The following is a 12,533-nucleotide window of genomic DNA, read 5'->3' as shown; positions in this document are numbered from 1 at the left end:
TCTCCAGTTTTTGTGATGCAACCGTAGCGAAGCTGAACATTGTGATATTACTTAAGTAATGTAGATAGACGGAATTGCGGTCGAGTAACATGTCATGGTTATAATACTATCGTTGAAAACAATAATTCAACCATAGATGAAAAAAAGATTACCGTAGGGTTTCCTTTTGCAACAAAGTTGAGGTACAGTAGTGTCTACACAAGATAAGTGTAGATAAGTAGTTTGTTTAACGTTTTTCCGTGTTTATTATGTTTTTGTTTATTGTTACTCATTGTTTCATAACTATCAATTGTCGAATCCTTACGCTCCTATGTGGGTGTTGAAAATGTGCTAATATTAGAAAATAAAACATATGTTGCATACAAACGTCCAACTATTGTTCACTAACTTTGAAGATTATTGTACGATACGCTACGATATTGTGTGTGAACCTAGATCATAAGAAAAAAACAGTAGCGTGAACATCGGTGTTATGTTGCCGATAGATAAAGTAGTCTTTCGTTCAGTTATAATGATGAGTTTTGAAAAAAATGGATTAATGTAACCAATGAAAAAGCTTCGCAATAAAATGAATGAATAGTTTAGTCATTTGAAAGCACATGCACCCAAAAGTATTTTTATTCATTCAATTTACAGGTACCATACCTGTCGGTAGTGCAATTGAATCCGTTTAATGATCTATTATTCCATCTGCCCGTACTAACAATTATGCTCTGCGTTAAATCTATTCCACTGCTACAACACCGCGTTTGACGAAATACCTGTTTTTCAATCAACTGACTAAACGTTATTTTTTCCTGCAGCACTGCAGGAAAACTGCTATGGAACGATAAACACTAACAGTAAACGAGAAAATTAATTCAACAATAGGTTAATAGAGACGAAAAGTAGTGAAAATCATCCCTCAAGTACATTCGGTCTTACAACTAATTAAATCGTAAAAGTATATCACAATTGCTTTTAAAAATAATGAGTGAGTTTGTGACGTGCCGCTTGACGGAAACAGGAGTAGGAGTGTGTTTGTTTGTGGCTGTTTGTCGATGTATAATTTTTTTCCGTGTAATCTATTATTCTATTCTATAAGAATAAATCTCAGTTCGAATATTCCGAGCAGGAGAACCGACAGACCAGTGACAAGTTTTCACCAGCAACGGCTCCAAACCGTAAAGCATTCGCTGCTCGTGGCCCGCTTCATGCACAGTTTTCTATCAGCAAGGGCTCTCGTCGTACTTCGCTCTCTCCATACTTTTCCAGCTCCTTCCGTAATGGGTACGGTATCATGTTGACGGTGGAATACCGGATCGACTTGCGTGGGTCGTACTCGAACGTCGTGGCTTCGGTCGAGCAGAGCAGCACCAGGCCTGCGGTGGCGAGTAGTGAAGCTCCCAGTAGCGCTAGCAAGCATACAAGTCCGGTTTGAAGGTACGGTGCAACTCCAAATAGGATGTTCAGCAGGAGAATCAATTCCGGCGTAAGCTTTTCCAGCGACTGTTACCAGATGCACAAAAAAAGATGTTAGCAAACTTTCGGGAAGCTTTTATATCTTCATGCAATGTTTTTCAATTTTCGAAAAAATAGTATTTCAACGGATTTCGTGGGCCACAGAGAGCAGCAAAGCCAAATGTAAACTTATTCATTTTGAATGAAACGCTTGCAAATACTTACCATTTCGGCCCAAATCAGTGGAATAACAGAGTTGTGGAACGGCTTCAGCTCAGAGTTGAAGCTAATGTTCGTAAGCAGACTGATTTGCACACGAATGTTGGCTTGCATTGGGATGCCTAGTTGCTGCGGGATGAAAGGTACACGTACGTTGAATGTTAGAAAACTGCTCAATTGCATCATCGCGGTACGGTTATCGCTTACCGGTTGCATAATGATAACGGCATCGTGCTTTTCCTTGTTTGGACTCAAGCCATCAATCGCCTGTGAAAGCCGTGGATCACCTTTATAGTAGTGTGGAAGCGAAACAGCTACGGGTATGTCTGGAAAAATCAATCACATGTTTACTGGCTACAGTTACAGTTTTGCTTTCCTTCAAACTCGTCAAAATACTCACTGTACCAACAAGGACTCAGATCCCCGAGACCCTTGGGAAGACATTGGTTGTTTCTACAATAGCATGATGTGTACGGATCGTCTACGGAGCTCTCAAATGCATTTTCTTGTATAGAAAACCAATACGCTTTTATTCCATCCACTTCGCCTTCCCGCTCGAAGGCGATTGGGAGCGTGCGGCAAAAAGCCTTTCGGTAGACTTTAAACACCTCCGTTTTGGAGATGTTGCGAGGGAAAACGGAACCATCGTATGCTCCTTGCAGCGTGTTGCACGGAGTATTTCTAATGAAATGAAACCAACAATTAATATCTAAGTATTTTCAAGCACCCACTCATCGTACAACTAGCCTCACCTTCTATCAGCATCCCAGTGATCCTTTGCCACGTAGCCCCAATGCGCCAGTCCCGGAGATCCATTCCATAAGTCGATCGAGTAATCTCTGATCGGTTCCTCATCGGCAGGCCGGGGCGAAACTATTTCGTGATAGTAGTCATCGTGCAGGCTCTCCACCAATTCGTCCGACAATTCGTCGTCTAAGGTGCCATCCTCGCCGCTACGGTGCTGGTTACGTACCGATTCGGGCAGATTAATGGTAACCGTATCAAAGCCATCGTCAAACATCTACGATCAGGAGTCGGAAGAGCGTTAGCTTACTCGGAGTACATATTATGTATCGTCTGTGATGGTTGCGGCCGATCACGCGATGCAAGCAAAGTGATAGAAAAATATGAGGCGGATAAACATGAGAGAACAAGTTGAGAAAGTTTTTCAAACATAGGAACGCGACGAGCTGATCATGAATTGGTGATGGTTACGGTCAACTTACCCGATCTAAAACGCCTATTTTTTGGAAGTGAATTATATCCGGAAGCAGCGACGAAGCGATCCGCACCAGCGGGTCATCGTACCCCCAGAGCAGATCGTGCGTGGTAATATTCAGGATGGGGGACATGCCGAGTGGCTTCAGTGCGGCTGCCACAGCGAAAGCCGCAAACGATGACATTCGATAGGCGGCACTGGATACACCTAGCAGCGCTATGTTAGGTATCATGATGCGGTCCTCCTGAGGATCACCGACCGACCGTTCAGGAACGAAAACCTGCCGCCTGATGGGCACAAAACTGAGCGTGCCGTTCGGGTTGAAGGTTGAGTTGCGGTGCTCCAAAAACTCCTGGTACACGTACGGACCGACTTCCTGCACACGTAGTCGCTCGTTACCGCTCATAAACTCCTCCGGGTTGGTAATGTTAAACACGTAAATGCTGATGAATACCTCTAGGGGCGGTTTCTTCCATAGGCGGTGCAGGTAGGAGCCCTCGAACATGGATAATTTCTGCATAAATCATAATAAACCATGAGGGGTAAATAGAGGTAGATCCTCAAGGTCGCTAAGCCCAGATTTGATCTGCCAGCGCAAATACCGTTATTGATCGCTAGGTGCGGATTCATGCAATACTCACATTTTCGACAATGACTTCGGTGGGATCAATCACAATGATCGCGTAAGCTAGTGTAATGAATAGAACTCCTAGGCAGCACAGCTTAATCACACCTGTAAACAAAAAAATAGACATACGGTTAAATTAGAGTTGTCAATCATAAACGAAAACATCAAACTAGACATTCGAATTCCATCCTACAAACGCCTTGCCACAATACACCGGTTCAATGTCACCTCGTCACAAATTATCCACGTTACCACGAGGGGTTGGTTTAAGGTTATTACTCCCGGGGCGGCAACACTGACATCAAGATGGCACACGCTCCACCCGAAGTGTGCCACGCTGATCTTGGAATGGCTACCCGGCGAACGCAACGCTCCATGTGCATGTGTCGATGTTGACACCACGGAAGGAGAGCATTGAAGGAGCAGAGAAGTTCACGCACTCGTAACCTCGAGACCGAGTAAACCAAATAAATAAACCTGTACCGGTAAGTTGTGATGGTAAGCATGGCACGTGAACGGAAGACCAGTCGCACGTATGAAGAAACACCATTGCGTACATCCATCAGTCGAACCGCACAGGACCCGTTACGTTACTTGCTTTCTTCACTTCTCTTTTCCACTAGAACAACACCTCGGCTTGATAATGTTACTTGCGATTTCATTTGTTTGTAAACATGCAGCACCCCTCCCCCGTCTAGCTTCAACTTCTTGTGGTGAAGAAGGATGTGGCACGTTGGTGAGCTAGGTAATGAAAGACAAGGAAAGCTAGTGCCGGTATTGAAATTGACAGTAGGGTGCGTCATAAACCTGTTTTTATGATCTTGAGATCTCGGTAAACCCGCAGCCCAGCATGAAAGCAACGCGCGGCCACCTTTAACGATCGTGTGTTTCCGTAGCTGCTTTAGCAATGCAGACCAATGAGGGGGTCGCATCCTTTGAAACCAAGTCTCAATGGAACGGAAATGGATAAACTAGCATTGTACACAATGTCCTCTAACTTTTTCGGTGCGAGGCCTAATGTAGTGGGGGGAAACAATAGCGAAAGTTCAATGTCATCAGCCGTGCATCAACCAATGATGACATTATACGAAAGTAAACATGGGTTCAAAGATGTTTTACCGCGCATATCGTGATGTTGTCTACGATTTTTGGCTGTTTTGCTACAAAAGAAATTACGTCTTTCAATGACCTGCCACCGGAAACTACTAATACGTAGTATCTGATGCTGCTTCCGGTCGATCGATTAAAATATAGTACTCGTGGATCTAATACCCTATTTACGCCTGAGCTCCTTTGTTTACAATTACAATACCCACTTTGCCAGACGACACGCGTACCTTACCGTAGGTATAATGATAGACGACGAACCTCACCTAAAGCGGCACGTTCACCAGGAACCGATTTTGAGAAATTTTTCTGAATGAATAGTGAGTATGGGCGCCGGTACCGGTAATCGGGATCAGCTCGGGGCATTCTGCAGTATCGGTACCGTACACGTTGCCAGGACCGGACTCCGCACGTGAATCCAGCAAAGCAATGCGGCTAACCTAACCCCATAATCGAAGCCTTTTGCAAGCGATTAGACCCTAGTGGGTCATTTAGTGCACTCACGCCACACGGTAGTCGTTCTGTCCGAGCAGGTAGCGGGCAGGCGGGCGGCACTCAGGTCAGCCCTTATGACAAACGACGAAGAAATCGACAAACCGGTTACTTTCACACTGTAGCGGGAAGTTCTTAGTTCGCCACGTCCTAGAATATTGGACGCCACGGCGCATTCGTAGCAACTCGAATAACAGAACTGATTAGACCATAATCGATGGATTTTAATTGGCGGGTTTAGTAAGCCGCACACAGAGAATGTGTGGGATTAACAATATATTCACCGCAATATCGTTATGGTGACACTGTACGATTGGGTGATCGCCGACTCGTGAAGTCCGAGCAACGAGAATAAAGAAGCAATTACTATGTGCGAAACGCTAGACAGCACTGTTCCACTAGTTGTGAAAGAATCACGGAAGCACAAATCTACTTCAGTTCGTATCCGACAAAGAGACACAGGAGAAAGAAAGCATACGGCAAGAAAATCGATTCAACTGCGCATCAATAGGACGTTAGCCAAACAATACACATTTCAATCGACTCATTCCTCAGATAGCACTACAAGTTCCATCTCCGCGATAAGCCGGAGAACCCCATGGCGTCGCCACCTTACACCTTTTGTTGAGCATTTGGTTTCCCATACACAACCATAATCAATAGTAGGCCAATCCGTTATAATAGTGTTATAACTTGGTGCATGTGCAGGAATTCTAAATGCAGCGTCTCTTCAGAAATGATAGATGCAATATTTACCAATTGGAAATTCGCTCATATTACAAAAACGATTGTTAACTGTAATCTTTCGAAAAGTGATTTATGTGTTTAAAATTGATCAAGTTAATGAAAGTTAGCTTTAGGGGATCAAATGCAAGCGACAATTGTTTTTGGTAGCATTTTGTTATTTCAATTAAAACTAATAAATGTATAATAATAAATGTAACATTTTTTAAATAGGTAAAATACCATGCAACAGGCGCAATTCATTAAGAACTCAAACAGGATTTTTGCTCAACTCAACTCAACGAAAATGAGAAAAATATTGTAGTTAATTATATTTACAGGCTAAGTAAAAACTTAGATCACGTAAGTTGGCTTCAGTAAACTTGCTAAAATCTTTCTAATTGCTGTCATTTAACAACCAATTGCATGTTACATAATAAGAGACACAAGTTGTTGATGCAATTTACGAATTCGTAACTCTTTCTCCCTCATTACCAGTTAATAGTTGCTTAGCTGACATTTTACAGTCGTCAAAGCCGGTGAAGGTAAAATGCAGACGAAGAGCAGAGTCCGCTGCGTCTCGCCGATACTAGTCGAAGCCACATAAACTGACGCTCGTTGGTTCACTAACTGCCCGCCAGGGATAACGTTAAGTACGACGCACGCCAGCACAGCCTCGGCTGAGTGCAACATTACACGTGAGGTGCAAGGACGTGAACCGGAATCTCAAGGACTTCATTGCTAACAAGTTGCTATAGATGTGTGTTGCCGTGACCGGATCAAGCTACGCCCGCTTGTCACTGTTCGTGCAGCAAATGTAGCGAGAGCGGCTTAGTACAGTGGTTTTAAATCAGTTTACAACCCGTGGGAAGACTAATCATACGATTCGGTCCTCGCGCTAGCCCAGCACAACAACTAGCAGATAGGAAGTAGTTAAATATCTCCAGGGCGCCTATGATCTCGACCGATGACCGATTGGAGAGGTCTACTAATAAGCAATAACACACACGCTTTTAAATTGCAAACCACAAAAGCCTAGTGCCACAGCACGGGCGTACACATCTTCGTCCTTTCCTGATGGGTCAACTATCATAAAATTAATTTCATTTTCTTCATCGCTGATTGCTGAGATAAACGAAGGGAGGGCCAGTGTGGAGGGTAGATTATTAGCATGTGTTATTATAGGTCACTTTCTGGCTTATTCATCCGACACAACAGGTACTATTTTGTGTGGTTGAGCTTTGCATTCACTTAACTTTTGACCGGCGCCATTATTGTTTCGTGAGCGATCCACGTGGATGAATTGACCAGAACTGTCGTACACACGGTTTTTGCAGAAAGATTCGAACGGCTCGCTATACTGATCGAACCGCAAGTAGGAAAACACGTCATACCTATAGAAGAGGGCAGGTCAAGCTTTAAACGGCAGTGATAAATCTGTGCGACTAACATCCGGATCGTCTCACATGGCACATAGGTCATTACCATAAAAAAGATCTTTCCTTGCCACGCTTTAATCTAACACTAACAAAGTTCAACTAGTTGTACTGTAACTACTATTCTTCTCATGTGTTTTATCTCGTCTATGAGATGCGGCTTTCTAGACGGAAATGGACCATTAAACAAACATAACAGAATCAATCTGTTTGCTCACAAAAACTTCTTTGCTGGCAGGAACTCTCATTTTTAAGTGATCCATAAATCATGTGTATCGTGTGAAGAATTAAATACCTGCTAATCACCCAAACACTTAAGTGGAGTAAACAACATCTCTACTTACGTTTCCTTTTGGAGGCCAACGGAAAAGCTGGGGTAGTTGTCATTTTTGGTGATACTGCTGCTGATGTGTGGAGTGGAGTTATAATAGCTGGACGAATACGAGCGAGAGGTAACAAGCTTTACACACTAAAAATCCGCCTTGTACTTAAGCAAATGACAAGATTTTTTTCTCCCTGGTTCTCCGATCCGTTACTACTAAAACTTGTAAAAACTTTGTATCATGGTGCCGGGTTTCTGTGTTTTCAAATATATAAATAAAAACAAGAAAAGTACTATAATTCAACCGGTACGATTAACAAATGCTAAAACTACGTTTGAGTTAACTAACAGGTAAATATAGAAAAATAAACACTCCTGTCAATGCGTTTGTGTGCATCAATGCACATCTCCAAAAGCACACGAGTGTTCACAGCAGCGTTATATTTTTTGTATTACCATCTCAAATGCATATTGAAGTAGGTTTGCACACATAACAGAATACTATTCACGCTAACAAGAAGAAAACAATTAATATTAGTAAGCTACTGACAAAAGCTGACCTTCAAATATGCGAATATCATAATGCTATTTAAGTAACTCTGAAGTGAGTAGATATTTTGAATATGAATTCCATGGAACGATTGATTTAAATGTGACATAAAATAAAGCGAAAGTTAAGTAAAATTTATGAATAAAAAAAATCAATTCAATATTAAATTTTAACGTTTGACAAGGCAAACATGATATGCTGTCACATATGAAATTAAAACGGTATAAATTAACTTTTTGTTAACGCACTTCATTTTATAATACACTTCAAACACTTACCAACTACTCGATTTCGTGCAACTTTTGTACGGTGGTAATCCTTGGTGATAATATCCACTTATTGAAAACAGGATTAAAATCCACAGTCAACAGTTGTATAGCACACTGTATTATTTTTAACTTTTTTAACTGTTTTCCTAATAATTCACAACGGCAGAAACCACGAATCTTTACACGGTGTATATTAGTTCTGATTGCTTGTAACAATTCAACACTCACAATTAATAATATTGCACAATTCGGTAGCGAAGATTTGGTAGGATTTTTGCACAACTAAGCTACTCCGCCCAGAAAACTCGGCTGAATAATCTGTAATATGGGCAGCGTAAGATCTTGCACGCTGGAGAGTAAAAGTGCAAATAGGAGTAGCGCAGCGTATGTTCTGTTCTTTATATAAGCTACAGCCGTGGCACAAAGACTTCTGCGAGCAGTACAGCATCCTCTCGCTTGCAGGTTGTTACTGACGATTGCGATCTTGTATTCATTCGTGTGCGCGTTCGTTCACGAGATCGGTTCTCATGGAGCGAAGCATGGAATCGAAAGATCAGCATGATGTTGCCGGTTATGAGCGAGAGCGGGGCGAGCGATAAATGTCGTGAGTGGAAGGATCGCACCTAAGCGTTCGGTTGAATTGAAACAAATGATGTCTAAACGCGTTAAATGTTATAAAAACCAGATAATAAATGCCATATATTATCAGAACATAAATGTCTTAGAGTAAATAAAAATTGACTCAAAATCATCGGCTTTGTATGGAATATAAAATTGAACAATTTCTCCAGCATGTTCGTTTACATACTCGTGACAAATCCAGTACTCAATCAATGTTTACCTGCTATCAGAACCCGTTGGTTTAACTTATAAGATTCTGGACACTGGTGTTATTAGAAGTCTTCAGGAATGCGATCAACCCGTCGTATGAACAAGAAGTGTAAACATCCGTATACTTTGAAGCTTACTTTTCTGTCTGGGTGGGTGTTAAACGAAAAAGTATGCAATTCATCTCCATCCACAATGTCATCCATTTCATCGACATTTTGGCATTTCAAATCTACTTACGCAATATAGTTTGAGCTTCATTCTTTTCTAATCTAATATCTAATAATCTAATAAATTGATATCGCGCGAAAGCAGTCGCTTCTGTGTAAGACCCGGAAGTATAAGTACAACTAAAAATTAGACAAGAAAATAAAACCTGTTCCAGAAACTGAATGTTTATTTGGTAAACTGTGTGTGTGTGTTGTGTTCTAGACTATTTTCGAAAACAAAAATTTACAAAAATTTTATCATATGCTAATGACCACAGTTTCGACCTGACGCCTCCAATCAGGTTCAGCACAAACTTGTTCCGACCGTTTTTCGACTCTTTCTTCCAGTCTTTTCAAAAACTGTCTGTCTCCCGGATGCAGGTATCGGTCCTCATCGTCTCCGTTGTCACAAACGGTTCGAACATCAACCTGCAGTCGCAAATTCAGCTTGCCACAAAATCGCCTTTTTCCGAATTTTTCGAGAAATATGGATTTGTCGGCTGCATCGGCATCCTGGCTATCAGGCACGGTGTGGTATCAACTACCAGGACGCGTCACACAGGACGACATACAACTCATAGTCCATCGCAGCTTGTCGTACAGCGTCCGACCCCGATATTTAACGCCATGTGGCCTGCTTTGTACTCCGTTTCGGTTTATTTTGTTTTTGTTGTACGTTTTTAAATTCAATGTTGCCTTGGCACGTTGGAACTTTCCTTCTTTTGCTAGAACGCTTCTGCTATTATCTGGTCCAACTGTTGATTGACAGGACCAGGTTTTCGACCACTTTTCGGCGCATCATCGGCGCACCGATTTTCCCTAAATGCCTTAGCGAAATGTTAGGAGTCGAGCACCATTTGTGCACAATTCGTTTGCGCATTTCGTCGGAAATGCCTCGCACTTTAACAGAAACGGTTGAACAAAATAGTTTCGATGCTTTAACTAGTAGCTTTGAGTAGCAAACGAAGAATCAGCTGTTTAGCGTCATCCGTTTACTAAAAACGTAATTTAGAAATCGTGCTTATACTTTCGGGAGCACCGTTTAATATAACACATAATGGCGTTATACAAAAATATTTACAACTTAATGCTCTTCAGATACTCATTACATTATAATAAACAATAAACAATAAAAAATAAATTTAAAATGAACACATACTGACACACACACACACACACCGACATTTTTATCGCCCAAATCGATCGTGGTCTTCACTTCTCATGGTCAGGGTCCATTGATCATTAGAGAACTAAAAACGTGTTTTTCAAATTTCGGTTTTTTCAAAAAAAAATTTTCTTCTGGTGACTTTTACCCGCCTATACAAGTTTTGGACCAAAAATGGGCCAAGGGGTTGCAGCAAGAAGCAAAAATGCGTTTTCAAAAAATGTGGAGAGAGGAGCAGAAACCCCTGTAGAGTATTGGCAACGCATTAGTGTCACTAACCAGTCGACAGCTGTGTGCTGGAGCACAATCTCCGCTGGGCAACGAAGCCTATGGACAGCATATCTGCGCATATGCGCAGATTCCCAGGGTATGTGGTACGAGGAAAGGTTTAAGTGGGTAAAAACTCTAAACTACCCTGTGTGTGTGGGGAGTCTTCTTAAAGATTTTCCTTCCACGGCTAAATCTAAAAAACACACACACAAATGTACAAATGGTAACGATTGATTGCGTTCAGGCTTTTTCGTTCAATATTAGTTCCTTTCTAATCTTCCATAACCTACAAGCTGGGCGTCCTTACGATCATTAAATGTCCGGCAACCCGTCAGAGGGGTAGGAGAGAAGTGATTCCTCTATAGTCGGATGTTTGTGAAAATTAATACTCTTCTAAATTTCATAATTTCCAAATTCTTTCCAGTGGCCCAAGGAAAGAAAATCCCAAAGAAAGAAGATCAACTATTATCCTACAGTCTGTAGATGCAGCCCTACGGTAGTGGCACATGGTGGAAACTATTTCTTTTTCGTTTAATGATTCATAATGCACGTGGATAAATAATTCATCAACATTGAAGTTACCTCTTGGCTCGGACTCCGATCATCCGACCTCCATTGGCCCTGCTATCATAAGTCGCGTGTATTTGCGCGTGTACATGCCCCCTAGACCACTTGTTGCCCACAATGTAAAACGTCTAACACCGTCATCATACCATCTCACCGATCATGAACGCCAACGTTCACCCCGAACCGACGGACGCCGGTGGACGGCGCTAAAATGATTTACTGAGTGCTACCCTCGGCGCAATGTAGTTCGATGCAATCAATGAAGCCGATTGGTGCAGCACACAAGTACACACGCGCAGAGTCATGCCTGGGGGAATGGTGCGGATGGCGCGACGACCGCCAGGTAGCACTTGGCCGATAGCACACGGACACATATGCCCATTGCATAATTGCTCGTAGGTCTCCTTACTCTCAATTCACAAGCAGCTGAGACCGTGAAAATAGCGAATGAAGATCAAAGTCGTCCAGTTACCGGCCTGAACGTGGGATCAAGTTCGTCGCTTGGCGGTTGCGGTTGGGAAAGGATAGCGTCATGCTGTGGTCTGGCCATTGCGCCCTTACCGACCCTGCGCACTTGACACTGAGCAGGTCTTGACAACGACGACGGCAAACACACTGAATTCCCAGCGCCTCAGGAATGCGGATGACGACACACGGTAGAACACCTCGAGGTCCTTACGGTGATCGATTCTAATCCGTTACGCATACCATAGCTTCCGTTCCAACTCAATCGAGGACTTCTTGACGATAAAAAGCTTCATGCATATCGAATCTTAGGCCCAAATGACGCTCATAATACACAACTTTCGCCCAGCTCTCCCGGGATGTCCATTGCTGTTGGTCACTCGAAGGGTGTGCTTCCCCGAGCTTAACCTTTTCGGTCCCGTGACCCATGACAGTTTACGTCACTGACCGCTTTAACACGTCAGAAGGACAGTAAACATCGTTGGCGAGATTGACGCGCTTACCGCAAATTTATGAATGTGTAATTAAACTACTTTTCCTTTTTTTTATCACCCATCTGGTGGTTATACCTCCCGCACTCTAATTATATACGACATGAAGAGTGGTTAAGCCGTCGAGGCCACA

At 42.6% G+C, this 12,533-nt stretch overlaps 1 protein-coding gene across 1 annotated transcript; it reads right to left on the bottom strand.

Moving 5' to 3' along the window:
• Positions 1-1,191: 1,191 nt before the first annotated feature.
• LOC131287586 (scavenger receptor class B member 1) lies at positions 1,192-7,651 on the bottom strand. The gene is made up of 8 exons (XM_058316649.1): positions 7,609-7,651; positions 3,520-3,611; positions 2,886-3,392; positions 2,412-2,680; positions 2,060-2,340; positions 1,867-1,985; positions 1,666-1,788; positions 1,192-1,488 (listed from the first exon to the last, which is right to left on the bottom strand). Exons 1-8 carry the CDS (start codon positions 7,649-7,651, stop codon positions 1,192-1,194), a joined length of 1,731 nt encoding a protein of 576 aa, XP_058172632.1.
• Between the last annotated feature and the right edge of the window lie 4,882 nt (positions 7,652-12,533).

Source organism: Anopheles ziemanni, chromosome 3, assembly GCF_943734765.1.
Source record: "Anopheles ziemanni chromosome 3, idAnoZiCoDA_A2_x.2, whole genome shotgun sequence".
In the NCBI taxonomy this organism is placed as follows: Eukaryota; Metazoa; Arthropoda; class Insecta; order Diptera; family Culicidae; genus Anopheles; species Anopheles ziemanni.
Note: the sequence above shows the minus strand (reverse complement) of the source record. Positions and strands in the feature narration are given on the sequence as shown.